The sequence below is a fragment of the Nothoprocta perdicaria genome, unplaced genomic scaffold, assembly GCF_003342845.1.
Source record: "Nothoprocta perdicaria isolate Ctin4 unplaced genomic scaffold, notPer1 scaffold_9, whole genome shotgun sequence".
NCBI lineage: Eukaryota > Metazoa > Chordata > Aves > Tinamiformes > Tinamidae > Nothoprocta > Nothoprocta perdicaria.
The window spans coordinates 4,961,677-4,979,689 of NW_020456198.1; the positions used below are offsets into that span (position 1 = coordinate 4,961,677).

At 35.5% G+C, this 18,013-nt stretch overlaps 1 protein-coding gene across 1 annotated transcript in view; it reads left to right on the forward strand.

Annotated features, from left to right (window-relative positions):
* The first annotated feature begins 716 nt into the window (after positions 1 to 716).
* The window catches only part of FHIT (fragile histidine triad), a 356,061-nt gene continuing 338,764 nt past the window's right edge, over positions 717 to 18,013 (forward strand). Inside the window, exons 1-2 of the mRNA XM_026052580.1 lie at positions 717 to 745; positions 12,170 to 12,291. Coding sequence (XP_025908365.1) covers positions 12,189 to 12,291 — 103 coding nt within the window. The 5' untranslated portion in view covers positions 717 to 745; positions 12,170 to 12,188. The remainder of the gene's footprint in view (positions 746 to 12,169; positions 12,292 to 18,013) is intronic.

Below are 18,013 nucleotides of genomic sequence, written 5' to 3' on the forward strand. Positions count from 1 at the left end.
CTCATAGGCTTTTCTATGCTGTTCATCTCTATAGCATCCAAGTTTTTCACAGGTTTTAAATTAATCTCCACCAAACCCCGTGAGGGAAGTGGTATTATCTCTGTCAGCTCCCCATCTGTAAAACAGAGATAAAAGGTCAGAAAAATTCGCCAAATTTGGATGCATGCTTTAAGATTTAGGACTGATTTGTCAAAGTACTTCAGATCATTTAGTACTATGTTCAGGAAACAGCTCTTACGGCATCACCTACAAGTATCTGTGCCTTATATCTAGAAACATTTTCAAGCATCTCATTTGCCCTAAAAGTAAACATAGCATAGCATTGCTAATTATTAACAAAAAGTATGCAAAATGCTTTGTGTAGCTTCTGTGAAAGAGACAAAACTACAGTGAATTATCTTCAGAGTGAAAGTGGCAGGAGGTCCTATAAGAAACTCTAACGTATGATATTATTATTAAAGACTTCCTTAATCCATATGCAGAGTTTGGGGCAAATTTGGATTAGACAGGCCTTCTGAATTCTCATACTTGTCAGTTTTAAATTGCTTTATTTTTGCAATAGAGAAAGATTAATTGGGAATATTTAAATTAGCAATCTAGTTTATTTGGGGAATTGAGGAATTGTATTTCCTAAAAGTCATACACTACCATTTCTTTTGCAAATGTTAACACATACTTTCCAAATTTATTTTCATTTATTTTCAGATTTCTTTCTAAAGCCTTTTGACCTGCTAGAAGATTTAAAGTGAGTAGAGTAAAATACTATTTCTTTGCGTGGCAAAACCTTAATAGGCTGTATGTCTGTGATGCTATCTGCACTTTGTGTAGTAACTAGATTTGCATGATTCAGTACTACTTCTTGCTACTGCTTTCTCTTTTGGCAGGTTACCTTACACTCTTTTTAGGCGTGCTGGCTGCCAAAATAATGGCAGAGATAACTCGAGATAATATCTTAAGTCTTCATTGTTCATTGTATTGTCAGCGTGGATTTGAACTATGGCCTGAATTAAGTGATTTTGGAGTCTTTTGTTTTAGTTTCATGAGTGTTTTAATTTGTCTATGTTGACCAAGGAAGACTTTCCACTGTCATTTTCTGATGATTTGTACTCTGCTCGGTTTCTCTCTGCTTGTTTCCCTGGCTGTAAGGTGGATATTTCTGTACGTATTTGCAAGAGACTTTGCAGTCTTGAGGTGACAATAATTAGGGAAATGAAAGCTCTTGTGTTCAGTGTGGCATTTACCTATTAGAGCAGTGACTGTTTATATTATAGTTGCCTAGATAGTTGAGCGGTAGTTTTCCTGCATGCTTTTCTATTAATAACCTGCATCTAGCTTGTTATTAGACTGCACTTCCTTATGTTGTGCCAAATATATATATATCTTTGAGGAACTGGGGAGCTATTCTACATATGGGAAGTTTTGTCCTGTAATAAAACTGACCTGTTCTGAGCCTGTAAATATCATGTAGAAACTGGAGAGAATTATTTTTTTTTCTAAGGGTTTCAGTCAAGGTGTCTTGTACTTAAAGCTGCAGCCATTTCACTGGTTGGAATTGGCTCCTCCCACAACATTACAGCTACTGTGGCATTGCTTACAGAAAAATTCTTGCTGCTGGAAGAAATGGACTTTCTTTGAATAAGTAGAAATATATACTGAGTAGTTTGTGAAGCACATATGGATCACTTAAGTGATCTTTTAAATAATGAAGGCCAAGCTAAATTAAATCCATTATTTGAAAGGTACTTCAAAATTAGTTACTCCAATTTTTTCATTAAAAAGTAACTATGTATACCTTCTGTAAAATATTTGATAGTGATGTTTAAGTTGTTGGGCTGTGGAATTGTGCTGGCAGTTTGTTTATGAGGAAAGTGTCCACCGGCAACCAGGTTAGTGTGAGGAGTTGAGAATATATCAGATCTTTGGCAAATGCTCTCTGAGTTTTTGCACCTATGGGGGAATCTCCAGCTTAATTTTCTGCTAGTGTGTGCTGTTCCAGACTAAATCTTTCATCCTGCATATTGTATATTAAGATTTAATCATGTCTATAGATTTCTAATTACTCAAGAATATCTTATTAGAAAGCCTTACTGGCAAGAAACTCGCAAGTACTTTCAGTAGATTATACAGAAATTTGTTCTGGAATTAGTTGCAGAACAGTCAGCTGGCACCCAATTCTTGTTTAAAATGTTATCAGCTTTACTGACAAATGAGAACATAATACTGTCTCAGTTATTCCAAATCACTGTGTGACCAAAAATGCTTTTTTTTATATTTTAATCTTGAGAAGTTAAAAGGAGTAACACTAAAACAGTTTTGTTGATGCCTGAAGTGATTCAGAGGAAATGCAAGCCGGAAATGCAGCAAACCCATTCAGAATTACTTGTTTTATGGCTTATGTGACTCATGCAGTTCTGTACAGTGGGTGGGGTTCAGGCATAATCATTGAGTCTATTGACGAGAAGGAAACGGAACAAATTCAGGAACCTAGAGGTAGTGAAAAAATAGATGAACATATGGTCTTTTCAGGGTATTTGGTAACCGTAAAGTTTTTTTTTTTTAATTTATTTTTTTTAAAGCACAACTGGAGAGTGGTGTGTGTTATGTACATGCTATTCTTTTATATTCAGATTAGTTGATTCCATGGCATGTTTATGGCATAAGAGCACTGTAGTAACCCGTGGAAATATCTGCAGTTTTTAAATGTTTTCTGATGTTTACAGCAACATTTTTAGCATTCTTCAGGCTTTTACTAAAGAAAATTAAGCCTGGTATTTTGAAAAAACAGATTAAAATTTGAGCTTTTCAGCCCAATGCCTTCCTCTCTGCTTCTGTATTTCTAGTGCGCAATATTTCAGTGTAGAAAATACCTCACTACATCCCTATTTTTGAAGTTTGGCTTCAAATATATTGACAAGACTAGCTTTAGCCTCTGTAGCTTGTGAAAAACAAGCTTTCTTGAGGACACACGGAAGTGGTAATTTTTATATATCCTGATTTTGAAAGAATTATTGATGCTAGAAAACTATGAGGTATTTTACTGGTTAATCTGTTAACTCATGTCTGATGCAGGAAAGGGAATTCATAAAGATAGTAATTTAAGATGAAAATACAGAATTATAAAATGTGCCTGGTGAATGCACTGCTTAAAGAGTAATCAACACCCAAGCAGGTAGTGTTCACTACCCTCTTCTAGATAAGCTTTCCTGTAGCATTATAGGGTGGTTGCTGAAATTATTCTGCTCCATTATTTCAATTTGAACGTTTGGGTTTCTTTTTTTTTTTTTTTTTTTTTTTTGAGACACCCTCTAGGCAATTAAATACGGGTGGGAGGATTCATTCAAAGAGATCTCAAGTGCGGATGATTGTTTTCTGACAGTGCAGTTCTGTGCTTGACTGTGATCCAAACAGAAGCTTAGGCTGAACTAGATGAGCACTTCATCAGCCCTCCTTCCAAAAACCTACATCACTGAGACCTGTGTCTAGTAAAGACATTGATGAAATTTGTCTTCACGTTAGGCAGTGGAATAGGGCTTTTGTGGGAAAGCAAAGCAGAAGTGATCAGGTCTTATTGCTTAACTTATTGTCTAGTGGGACACTCCTCCTACTCCCTCTTTTTGTTTACTCCTGTTGAACAAATTGCGTTTCATGTGATTTATAAGGGGTGAAAGTGGGTCACCTTCTTTTTCTGTATTCTTTAGTGTTTTTAAACAGCTAAAGTACAAGTTTTCTTCCCCATAGATTTAGAACCCTCTCGCTATTTGAATGTGCAGACTTTTGCTGGTGCAAACCTGAGTGTGAATAGGACTCTGGCTCTGCAGAAGAATAGAAGAAAAAAATTACCTTCCCTGTATTTCAAACTACACTTCTTTTTAACTCCCAATATGTTTGATTTTTCACAGAAGCAGGGCTCTGTGTTCAGCTCACACTGCCTTATTGCTGTAGATCCTTTCGGCATAGCTTGTGTTTCTCCAACTGTTTTGCATACAGTATCCGTGTAGCTTCTTATTTCTGTTTAGCCAGAGATGTGTGCTTCTCTATTACATATTAATGAGTATTAAAAATATGATTGCTATATGCCAGGTCACCACAGAGATTGAAATCTGTACTACTGAATAACCTTTGGCTGTTACAGGGCTTAGGAAGGAGTTCAGATTCTAATCACTTAAAAGATTCCAAATATTTTATTCAGTGGGAAGAGTAAGGGAGGTCATATGGGACTTTAGGGATAAGGCAGCTTGCATTTGGCTTTTCTGTTCTTATGTCCTTATTCTTTCAGTTGATATACATCCGAAGTCGAGACTTTTTTTAATTGAGTACCTCAAAGTGCTCTGTTTATAAGTGCCAAAAGGAAGCGGTCCCTGCCATAGAAGTGGTCAAAAATTGGTAATCTTCTTTATCCTTTTCAGAATGTAAGGTGCAGTAGAGAGAGGACTTTAAAAAAGTCATACGTGCAGAGAAGGAGAACTGAAACAAAAAAAATCAAAACCAGAAAAGCTTATTTATTTCAGACGATTTTCTTTTTTCATCATTGCCTTTCTTCATAATAGTTCAGGAGACTATTGTCTGGATTTTTTTAAGGATGTACAGGCCATTTTGTGCCTTTACAGCTATTTTCTCTATGTTCTTTCTATCATCACTGGCATGTAGTTTACAGTACTATTGGTTTAAATGAAGCAGAAATAGTAAGAAATAATCACATATACTTGAATATTTGGGTATGGCTATTGCATAACCTTTTAACTATATACATATAGTTGCTGCATTCGAAAAACACTTCTTTAGATGTATGTTAGATATTTTCATTTATCATTATGGTTATATAATTAGAAGGTACAGTTATTGCAGGCTATTTTTACGCAGTAGCCTTGATCCTGCCATCAGATGGGAACACCTTTTTCCTCCCACCTATAATACAAGTTGTTTGGCAGCAGCCGGCTAACTAGCCTACATTTTCTGGCCTGGCCACTCATTACTTTGAGAACCCTGAATTAATCACAGTGCTGCTGTCACGTAACTAACATAACTTGGAGCCCTAAGAATAAGAGTCCTCATGCTTTTGCTTGTGGGAACAACAGAAGGAGTGGGAAAGATCGGAACGTTAAGCCTTTGAAACAAGACTTTATTAATTCTGGTGCTTTTGGCATGTTTTATGCATAGTTTTATTTTGATGTGTATATCTATAGAAAGAGATAAAATGAAAACTAACAGGATATCTTAAAGATCTGAACATCCAGCATTATACCTAAATGCACTATATATAGATGTAAAGAACTCTCAATCTAATAATCTAGTATTATTAGCTATATAACTATTAGCTATGTGTAGATCTGACTGTAAAATTTTCATTAAACAAATGTAAATTGTTTATTTATATTGTTTAATGTAAATTTTCATTAAACAATTTACATTTGTTTAATGAAAATTTACATTAAACAATATAAATCGTTTACATTGAGATCATTGAGATTCATTGCAATCTTACTGTTTTGAGATCTGTGAGACCATAAATCTCAATAGCTGAGGTTGAGGAGTTGTTGGATATAGTGCTTGCATTTTCCTCTGAATATTAAATACTTTTACTAGTTCTTAAATATAGAATGTTGGAGTATTGCAATAATTGGCATGAATATGGCAAAGTTACTATTTAATATGGCAAAAAAATACTATTAGAGAGGTAAAACCTCAATCTTGAGGTTCTCTTGGTGAGAATGAATTAATACATTGCATTCAGAATTAAAGTATGATAAATTTCATTGCAAACTTGTTCTTGCAGTTCACTTTTTTTCTTACTATGGGAAAAAATAAGATCAGGCATCATTGTATATGTGTTGTTTTGTTCTTTGTGGGTTTTCAGAAGTAAAAGCCATTTAATTCATTCTGTGCCTGCTCTCCACCTGGTGTTGCTGGATTTACTCCAATTTGCTGTCTTCTAACTAAAGTAGTTTTGCCTGAAAATGAAAACTTTTTGCATCTTTCAGTTTCTCTGATCGTCAGTACCTTATAGGGAGTACAGATTCAGTTCTGCTTTAAGGAATCAAATACAGTCTATCAGTTTGTGAAATGTGTCCTGAATCATGCAGTGATGTAATGTGATGTAACAGACAGTAACACAACAGTAACATAATGCTAAGCTGTTATAACTCACCACAGTGAATTATCCAGTTTCTTGCTGATTTTGTTATAGCTGCAAAGATACTGTACAGTTAAAGCTATAGTATTGTGTCTTTAGTTTTAAAATGGTGAGGAGAAAGCCTCTCCCATGTGTGTTTTTTTTTTTAGTTCTCTCAATACAGATAAAAGTAATTATAACTGATTATTTTGAAAACCTGTACGTTATCCTGGAGCCTTTGCCCAGCTCTGGAGCTGCATGATGTCATATTGCAGGATGTTTTTAGCTGAAAATCCTGTACTCTTTCCAAAAGAAAGAGTATGTTATTAGACAACCTCTCATGCTCACTGGACACTTGCTTTTGTCTGGATTTTTGTAATCTTGCTATAGTTTGTGCCAGCCCTGTCTTGTGTGGACCATCCTTTTACTGTAGCACGATCTTAATGTGATTTGCCCTCTCTTATTGTGCATTTTTATAATGTAGTAGAAATTCTGGAAGGGCCATTTCTCTTCCTTTTTTATTCCTTGAATCTTTTCACTTATCTCTCTGCAGCTTGTCTTCTGCACCTGTTCACCCCATCTCTTCTGTCTAATGCTATAGATTACATTCACTCAAGGAGACAGGAAGCCACATGAGGTTAAAGCTTTAGTCTTGGTTTGCAGTTCTAAAATGCAAAATGTGACTTTATGCAGTGCTCTCTAATTAACAAGAATATTTTAAAACATAGCACCCTCCTCTCCACATTTTCAAAGCCACTTTTATTCACTGAGGGATGTAATGAAAGATCATAGTTATTCTGTTATGTTTTAATCTTCCAAAGAAATGAGATTAAAATCAGTATTTCAATGTGGGGTATGTTGTTCTTGGCAACCATCTGCCTCCATGTTCACCTTCACCAAGGTGGATAGTTCTTTACAACTATATGTCTTGAGAAATGTCACAGTCTTTTATTGTTTTGTTATGTGTAATGTAGCCTATGTAGCCACACTAGAAAAATAGATTTTCATAGCATAATCTCGGGCAGTTACTGCATGCCACTCTCTAGCATTTTCTTAAGTCTTTTCTGCCATTCACTTTTCTACTTTTGCTGAAGGTATGATTGATACTAATACCTTTTTCTCTGATAAAAGTGTACTTTCCCTAGATCTTAGTGTTGGTAATACATAATTCAGTGTTCTTTCTTAATAAAACTATTGATTGTTCCATTACTCGCAGTAGTTATTACAGCACTAAAGGTCTCGTTCATCAGAATTTGACTTGCAGAGGCAAAACCAAAAGCCTGATTTCTGCATGCATCAGGATAACAATTGTGGGTGCATATTATTAAATAGAGGATCTGAAATACAGTGTTTTTTTCTAGGAGATTAACACTCAGGAGAGATTTGAGAATAGCATTTATTTTATTGTGTAAGTGTGTTTGTACTTTTTCAGTAGAAGTCAAGAAGTAGGTGAATGTATTGATTATATTCTATTTTACAAGACATTTATCTTAAGATCACGGATGTGGTATTTTGATTCTGGGAAGTTATTATTTTTCAGCCTTTTCTTTGGGTACTATATTCTACGGTGATGATGGAGGAAACAGTCTCAGATTATCCCTGCTAATATGAGGAAAAAAATGGAAATGAAACTGTTTAACAGAGAAGATGATGAATCTTCAGTTCAATAGTTCTATGCACTCAAGTTTTGAAATGGGATTCTATTTAGAAGATACTGCCCATGTCATTGCTGTGTGTTCAGTTCATGCTTGTTTTCTGATATAAGATAGACACATAATAAAACATTTCAGTATAATAGGCAAGATTTTTTTTAAAAACTGTGACATGCAAGTGGACAGTTGAATTATGTAGATCAGGTCTAGTTTGCTCAAGACTCTCAAAGCCCTTATTCTTCATTAGATATATGATTTTGCTTATGCAAACCTGCTTTGATGGTCAATACAGAGAAAATAGTTTTTAAAAGTATTCTAGGCCATATAGGTGACTTCTAACAAGCATATACCTAACTTCATATCTTTTTAGGGGCCTAACGTTAGGAGAGTTACATTTGCGTTCAGAACTTTCCATGTGTATTTGACACCAAAAATCCTATATGCTCAACTCATGAAATGAAGAAAAAAACCTCCCTGCCAAATGTGACGGAACAGAGGCTACTCTCCAGATTTTTTTTTTAATGTATGAGTTACATTTTTTAATGTGGGCAAATGCAACATGCATATTCTTGAAATTTTGCAAATTATATGTTTCAAAATGTTTCAGCATCTCAATATTTTTTCTTAATTTTAGCACACTTCAGTTTTTAGCGTATAACCTTAAATGCCAATGTATATTTCTTTCTAGTGGAAGCTATTCAGATTTTACATCTGTTGCTATAAAATTACCCTATTTGCTATGTTAGCCTTTAATATTATATTCTTACCTACAACTGGAGGAATACAACTTGAAGGAAATTTAATTAAGAAAATGAGGCAGATGAAATAGGCAATGTAATGTATATGGACAATATGAAGAAAAGTAAATATACTTTTTCAGTAGTCAGAACAGAAACTGTGTTAGAGGGCTGAAATTGTCTTTTATCAAAAATGAGTTTCTTTCCTCTTCTAGTGTTACTATGTAATTGTCCTTCTTATTACTGAGATTAGAAAGACTACTATCATTAAACAAGAAGCATCTTTTACCAATTATATTTAGAATCTTTTTTTTTTTTTTTTTTTCCCCTCTCTCTCTCCTGCAGCCTGTCACTCCCAGCCCTCTTCATCTCCAGGGAATGCTCCCTGCTCACATCTNCTCTGCGTGTGCCTAAACATTAGAAAAAGATGAATCTTTTTTTTTTTTTTTTTTTTTTTTAAGCCGGTACTGACCTCCTCATTAAGTGAAGAATTGAAATCCACCGAGGAGCAGACTTAGTGAGATTACAGTGAGATGAGGAAACGGTGCATGCACCGTTTGCCTCTCATGACCTGTATGCATGCACTGGTACTGTATAGAGTTCTGCTTTTTACAGTTCATTCAGGTGATAGCCAGGTAGAATTCAGGTGACTGAAGCATAGTAGCCTGGTGGGAGTTTGTTGTCTCACCACACTCTGTCACTCCAGCTTTGCTGCTTTTATGATGCTGCACAGCCATAGATGTTTTTTTTTTTCTGTTCGTACCAATGACTCATTTCCATATTTTTTTATTGGTTCTGTGCACCAAATGCTATATCATGCTTTGCAGAAAAATTCAGAAAATCAGTAGGACAGAAAACAGCTGAAGCGATGTGTAATAGGTAATGAATAATTATTTATGAAAAATAATTTCTACAATGCCCTTTCAAGATTGCAGCGCATGGAAATGGGAAGTCTGCAGCGTTGCATAATATAACCAGTATGACCTATGTACTTGTTTAAATTATATAACTTATTTATGCTATATATAGTATATATGCATATTTATGGTATATTGTATAGCCTATTTATGGAAATAGGCTATTCAGATATAGTCAATAAACGTAAGAGATTTTAATAAATGTGTTGGTTTGATCTATGGCATTGTAAGACCTTCTAAGGATGATTTCAGCTCTTAATTCTCAGTCAACCTTGAGCCTGGCTTTTCAGATTCTTGCTTAGGGAGTTTTGTGAGGCCATTACTTCATCTTTTTCTACTGTACTAGTACCAGACCTTCCTCTGTTCCTTTTGACAAAATTACAGTAAATGAATACACTGAAATAAAAATACATGAGAGAGGGGAATCATGAAGACCTAAACAATTCTGTAACCCAATGATTCTACAAATGAATCCACCTAGCATTTTCTGAATATGTGTTTTTAGAGCATATATTTATATACTTATATATAAGTATATAATTATTGACCTAAATTCTATTTGCTGCATATGTTTATTTTGGTAAAAATATTGAGTATATTTGAGCAGGATGTCAACCCAGGATGCAAACAATTTCTGCAGATATTTCTCTAGAAGGACAAAGTATTGTTTTTTTGGTCTTATTTTAGGTATCTCCAATGGGTATAATTTATGTCTAACACAGCTTAGAGTTTATTTAAATTAGAGTATTCCACTGATCTGACAAAGTGCAAATGATGGTAAAGATCCCAAGGAGACCTGTCTCCTTTAGTAATACCGTTGGGTTGCAAAGTGCCCACAGGGTCACTAGGGGCTGGACAGGTTGCATGCAGTTGTGTAGAAATTTGTATAGTTGTGGCCTTGTTCTCCTGTTCTGAATTATCTTTTGATCAGGAAGGGCGGAGGGGAGGAGGTAAGTTCTGCTGCTTCCCTTCCTAGCCCAGATTAACTGCATTTTAAAATCTTGGCTCAGTGTTTTAAGCATATTCCATGTCTTCTGGGCAGAGGTTTTAGTTATCAGCCATCTGGAAGGTAGAGGAAAAAAAAACCAACAGTGTTTTGTACAAAGGCAAGTGATGTGGTGTTTGTCCACCCATTGAAGCGCCTGTCTTAGTTTTATCACCAGATGGCAGTACTGGTTGTTCCACATGTTCTGACCTTGCATCAGGAGCGTTTCCTTCATGGATCAGAGGACTGTGTCTCTCTATCATGTATAAAGTCAGGATGAGAACTGATTCCCTAGGGATTGCTGATTGGCTGCTTGAGAGAAATGAGAATGATATTTTAAAGTTCATAATAATTATTTGTTTCAGACATTAGCAGAAGATAAAGCAGATGTTTCCTCAGGGAAGTGATTCTTCCAGTCTAAGAGACAAATTTTGTATCCTGTCGAGTTTCAGGTCTAATATATGGACACTTAAACTTCTGTTAGCTTTATGGAAAAAATAACCACAGGGCCAAATATATAAACATTTATTTGTAAACCTTTTGAGATCTTTGAAGTGGGAATGACTCATTTCCCACTCTTTCATAGTTTTCTCAGGTGTTTCCTATCGTCTCTGGGGTAACATTTTGCCAAATCAGACATGGTGCCTGTTTTGGATTCACTGCAGAATATGTATTATGGGAATATGTGGCTGTTTCCACAGTTAGTGAAGCAGACAGAACTTCCTTACAAGAATAATTATATTTCGGTTCCCAAAGACACTCTGGGAAGCAAACAATTGCATACCGAAGGGTTGAAACTTGTGTCCAGTGGTTTGAATAACTTGTACTTTCAAGAAAAGGACTATAGTGAAAGACTCCCACATGATTCTAATAATGCTTTACGCCTGCATTGAAGCAACTTACAAACCTGACTTTTTCCATTAATTGCTTGTTTTAAAGCAGGTGTAAGGTTATTGTAGTGCTTTGGATGTGTCTGAAGTATTGTTGCATAATACACATCATTATTTCATCTTTTGCCCTACAGCATCTTGAATATTCCTCATTGAATTAAATATTCAAGGACTTGAGATCTAAAATACCTTAATACCTAAAATACCTACCTTAGTTATCCGAGAAGAATTTCCACCCTCACTGTAAGAAGAGGAAATATGAATGAGTATGGGCATTTTGAACGTTTTAAGTTATAATATTGCACACAGCTATTCGTCTTCTTTACGTTTCATTTGCACAAACTGGAAAGCATGTACTAAAAATGAGTGACTGATAGGCTTTTCTTAATTTGTTTGTATGTCTTCTGTTAAAGTATTTCTTGGAGGGATTGGTTTAGAAAATGTAGTGTCTCTGTTCCATAAATCTTCTTGTATTGTTTTGCATTGTGGTAACTGTGAAACATACAAATGCCTGTGAAATATTATTCATGCCTTTTCCAAGTGTCTAGGGTTCACAAATGTGTACAGTAAAGAAAAAATGACGGTAAGAGGCAGAAATGGCATTCTGTCTTGAATTTTATAGCCCAGCCAAGATAGTTAGAAAAAGCTTTAGGAACTTACATGCAAAATGTTTGATAAGAAGTCACATGATCGCTTTAAAGGAGTGATGGTCTTGGAGAAAGTGTTGCGCACTATAGAAAAGGCTTTCCAGCTTGGTGAGTCAAGAAGGCCCTTTCTTTCAGTGCTCTTTCTGCTTCCTAATTTAGCTGTCATCTTTCTCTTATCTGAAAAGAGCTGGAAAGCCAATCTTTTAATCACCTTAATGATTTTCTCTTTCAGATACCGGAGACTTGCTTTCATGATGTTGAGATTTGGGCAGCATCTCATCAAGCCCTCTGTGGTCTTCCTGAAGACCAAGCTGTCCTTTGCTCTTGTGAACCGGAAGCCAGTGGTTCCCGGACGTATCCTTTTGACCAGAGCCTCGGGCACAAGCGCATGTGGGCCATTCTGCCTTCCTTGGAAAAGGGGGAGCCACTGCGTGTTTTGAAGGCCAGGTAGGATGTTAATCAAATTTATTCTGAAACTAGTGGAATGTAAAATGCTTGATCGGTGTAGCAGAACTTCCAAAAACGGTTGCTTAGCAACTATGACCTTAGAGGTGAATTTCTATTGACCTTTTCACTACTGAAGATGTATAAACAACCAGGTGCTACTAAAAGGATTTTTAAGTGTATCTGAGGTGCTGGCGTTTAAATTTCATATTATGCTAAATAGCACATCCTGTTTTCCTTTAAATAATGCCACTTCCTTTTGAACATAGTAACTTGTTTATGGAAAATTTTCAATTTCTCAGAACTGTAATAAATGTAAACAATTTGTCAAATGGCGGCAAAATCTTGTGTGAAGACCATTGGAGGGGGGCAGGAATGGACTCAAATTGCATTGATTAATTTAGGTAGAAATGGATTACATAAACTATCTGTATAGTTTTATATATATATATAACTATATAGTTGTATATAACATATATAGTTATATATATGTTTCCTATGGAAAAAGACTAATGTTTCAGTTGAAGAATCCTGTCAGTTAGAAATTTTACAGAAACTCAGTTCTGTAAGATGCAACCTCCCCCTAGGAAGTCCTTTTCATAGAGCTGCATATTATTTCACCGTGAAAAATCTCTAGCTATGTAACTTCTCTTTATTTCATTGGATGGAGGTGGAACTTTTCAGAAGAATTTCATACTAATCATTTCATTTTTGTAGAGGTCCCGTGGTAAGACTTCAGCAGGAAGAAAATTGGACAGTGGCTGAATGTATATTGGTAAAAGAAAATCCATACCTGTACATACAGAGTAAAAATAGGTGTTGAATTTTTATTAAGCATTGTTGAATTTATCAAAAGTTTTAATTTCCTTCTCTAGTTTCCTGTTACTTCTAACAAGTATGGCTTTGAATTCAGTAGCTTTTATACCTACATTTTTTTTTCTTCTCCTGAAATACTGAATCTCCCACTCTTCCCATGGCTTACATAAATAGTTACTCAAGATAAAACTTCTGTGTATCCCAATTTTGAATGGGATTGCTATTTGTTTTTGTTGCCAATGTCAGATGATTTGTTTACAAATGAATATCAAAGACACTTAGACTTTATAGAAACTTCGAACATGTGTTACTATTTCAGCAGTATGTTTTAATCAATTAAATGAGCAATTCTTCTCAACTCTGAGATCCTGCAGCAACCTGCCTAAAGTATCTGGTGTAAATCAGTGTGATTCACAGTTCTATCAAACTGCCAAAATATTTTAAAAGCTATCTGACGATGGTATCAGAGCACAATCATTTGTGCTCTGTCTAATGAGTGTACTGTTTTTCATGCACACAGAGCACAATCATTTACAGAGAACCAAAATGCACAGTACATAACTATTTACACTCTCACTTGGACCACGCATATAGCAGTGTACTCTGGATATTTTAAAACAACAATGAATGACTTTGTCAATTAATTAGGTAAATGAGCAATTGCTTCTGTTAAATAAGAGGTCTTTCAGATGAAAGATATTTCTTTTGAAGGTTTGTGAGGTTCTAGAAGTAACAATTTAAGGGGCCTTTAAAATTTAATTATTACAAGTTTCTTTCTATAAATAATTGAAGATCATAAACTCCAGTTGTATAGTTATTCCTGTTTGGCAGATACGTTTATTTGCTGAGGTTTAGCTTTGTTATTCCATAATGAGACTTGCAGCATATTTTATGGTGTCACATTGGTTTTAATAGCTTATGTGTTTTATGTAATGTATAATGTGGTCTTTGTTTCTGTGTTCAGGCAGTAAAGCACCAGTCCCCTCAAAAAAAAAAAAAAAAAAAAAAAACCCTCAACTTTTCCTCTCTCATTACAGTAAGAAAAAATTTAAAATATCATGATGCAAAAGCTAAAATGTAATATAGAGCTAGTTTGCAGTTTTAAGCCTTTAAAATGTCTGTTAAAGGCACCATTCATCACCAGACCTGGTAGTAACAAATGTATTTTCTTTGTTTTATTGCAATAATCTTATTCACCTTGTTTTTGGCACACTTGTGACTTTTTTTTTCCAGTACAAAATAAAATATTAATGCATGTGAATTAGAGAGACAAAGGAAATCAACTTGAAAGCCATCTCACTCCAGGTGGTGGCCTTAATTAACTTGTAAGGTTGAAATTCCATCTTGAAAAGGAACGTAAGATAGCAGTTGTGAAATTGCAGTAATAGTTTTAAAATACTTCAGTTATCCTCTGAAAAAAGAAATCAGTAAAAATGGTCTTATGGAGTTTAGTGTTTGTGACTTGAGTAATGCCAAACTATGTTTGCTCAGTTGACACATGACAAAGTTCTGTTTTCTAGCTGTCAGGCTTGTAAATTCACTTTGACACTTGAAATTTGAACTATTCTTATAGTAACCAAGAGTAGAAATAGTGAGAAGATTCTATTTATGGTAAGGAAAATGCACCTTCTCGTTCTCTCCTGGAGGGAACTGCCTCAACTTCCCTGTATTAGATTTCTGTCTAATGAGTGTACTGTTTTTCATGCACACATAAGCTCCCACATAAAAAGATCTCCTTAAGAGAGGAGTTAGTAGTTTTTGCAGATACGCTGGCTCAGTATCCCCATTACATCTCATTCAGGTATCTGGCATGAAACCAGTCCCTCTGTTGCCCCAGATGAAATACGTTCGTTTGATTGATGCTAGTAGCAGATTCCTTTACCTCTTTTGGCACAACCGCAGAATGGAGAGGGTGAGCTATGTGTAGGAGACAGGTGTATGTGTTCCCAGGATACCTAGTCACACTACTAATACCTGAAGGGGAAAGACCCAGAGGCACCTGACCAATCTATTGGAAAACATGAAGCATCCAACTCCCGGGAAAATATGAGATGAGTACGTTACATGCTCAGTTCTTGCATATGTTTCCAAGCAAAAGATGGCATTGTCCTGTCTCTTATCTGTCTTATTTTAGAGAGGCCAGGTACATTGCTGTATGTGCAGTCTTCGTTAGGGAGAGATTTTTTTAAAAAGAGGATAGAAATGCTGTTATTTTGCTACAGTAATGTTTATGGATGCTTCTGGAACCAAGAATTAAATGGGAAGAATGTATGTTGTGTATGTGGCAGCAGTTAGCTTGGAAGTGAGGAAATTGTGAGCTGGATATTAACTACTATTTTCTGTGAAAAATGTAGTTCCTGTTTCTGTTGATGCTATTACTTTGCTGCTATATGAAGAATTATTGTGAACATGTCATCTGTTGATGACATCTGCCATGATTAGAGAGTTGTCCTGGAGAAGTTGGTTATTCAGGAGCTGGAATAGTGCAGGCTAATGCCTATAGCCAGCAAATGCATTACTTACATTACCAAAAATGCACAAGGCAAGAATTGGATGAGCACATGCAGCCTGCATGAGCTAAGCCTTTAGTGTTGTGTTTTCTTTCCCTTATTTCACTCAGGAGTTTTGGTTTTTTGATAGTTCAAAAAGGTAGAGTTCTTTTTAAATGAAATCTATTTGCTCATTGATGTGGGCTCTTTGCTCTTTTAGTATGACTACAAATACTTGGAGGAGAACCTAGCATTTTACTGGTATTTTGCTACTCATGTGATATAGCTTGGTTTTGCTCTCATCTTCAGTAAATACAGGCTGATTTTTTTCATTACTCCTTTCTCATTGCATTGTGCTAGGTTCTTGCTTTCATCTTGTGTTGAACATGAAAAATGAATTTGAACATAAGTAGAATCCATTTGGGAACCAAAACTTCTATTGTAAATAAAATTATTCAGTTTTTATGTCTTTTTTTTTTTTTTTTCAGCAGACAAGGTATTGATCTCTGGATTTCTGTTCAGGATGCCATAACATAGGAGAACTAGCACAAAAGGAACACAGCAACATTTGTAAATTGATTGAATGCAGTATGTAATGATAGAGACAAACATCAGATCTATGGCAGACAAACATCAGATCTATGGCAGTACTATATCATAGAAAACATTTTTCAGCAGTTATTGAATTGGTTATTAAGAAAAAAAAAAAAGGGCTTTCTAATGGGGAACAGTGAGCTGAGAGTTCCCAGATCAAGCAAATTCAATAGTAATTTGTGGTGGACAGTGTGACTCCTTCAGCCACGCTGAGTGTGTGAATATGAGTGCAATAAATTAGAATAAATGCTTTACAGTATTATTTTCTTACTCTTCATTGATTATGAAAAGCTTGTTTTTATTTTCTTTTTTTCTTTCCATTTAAAACTATAACACTGTTTAACTATAACCACTGTTAATGGATTTGTTGGCAAGTCAATTGGAGTTTTCAGTTGTTCCTTATTGTTTCTAGCATATTGGAGTATTTTGTGCTATTTGGTGTAATACAGCACCCAGTCTTCTTAAATATGTATTTTTGAGAGGCGTTGATGTGAATTTCTTGTTGCAGCTCTTAGGAAGAGATTTAGTGATGTTTACTTGCCATCTCCTTAAGTCTCTGAATCTAGGGAGTTTGCAGTGAAGACCCTAATATGTAATATTCTTCTGTTAAAATAACCGTATATTAATATTGGAGCCTGATGTCCTATAATTATAACCTGAAATAGATATTTCATAATGCTAATTATTTTTTAATTTTATTTTTATTATTTAAGAACCTTAGAAGGACAGTAAGTAAGAAGAAAAAGAGTATGCCATGTACATGAAAAATAAAAGGAATGCTTCTCTAAATATAGAGAAAGGAAGGAATAGTACTCTGTGGTCTATAATCGTAGCATCTTTTCAGGAGCATAAAGACTGATTAATAATGTCATAACCTAATCCCTTCACACTGCTCTTGTAGATGTCAATTCTTTGAACAGAAATCCATCTGTTTTATCCCTCAGTGAATGCAGACATGGAAGCCTGAATATATTCCAGTCACTTGCTGATGCTAGGTCCATTAAACACACATGCTCCAGTGTAAAGCGCCCAGCCACGGAAGCAACACAACCCTGGGGCTGATGGCCTGGACCTTGCAACTCGCTGCATGGGATGAACATGCAACTTTCCACTTAACTGTGGCCCTCTCTGGACCCCAGGCAAGAAGGCAGCGTGTGTGGTCTCTCCTGCTTTGCTGCCTAGAGCTGCTCAGTTGTGCTGCTTCATTTATTTAGGAAATACTTTTTACAGTGGGCTTGAATGAGCAGTTGAGATTGGTCATCACGGCAGTCATTCCAAATGGCCCTATAATTGCTTTGTAGAGCTTTAGTTAAGGGTCAAGCAACTTCTCTGGGCAAAGTAATTGGATAAATTATGTTTTAATAGATTGTCCTGTGCAAGTCAGATATGAACACAGTGTGCAATGGAGGTTTTATTGTAAAATGGAGTACAGAAAACAGACTATGTAAAATGAGGCTATGGTAGAAGATTGAGTACACGGTTAATTTGCATTTCATTCATTCCGTATCTAGGTTTTTAAGGTTGCACGTGCATGCGGGGTCAGGTATTTGTTTGCTAATGTTTTAGTCTTTGCTGCTCCTTGCAACCTGCTGAGATCTAATATGTTTCTGATCAGAGCATGGATCTCTCAACACCTCCTGTTTAGATTTCATGAGTGGATGTTGCGCTTCAGCCATATTAATTTAGCCATTTAAATTTCTATAAACACATTTCAGGTGCATATTCTTAGGCTC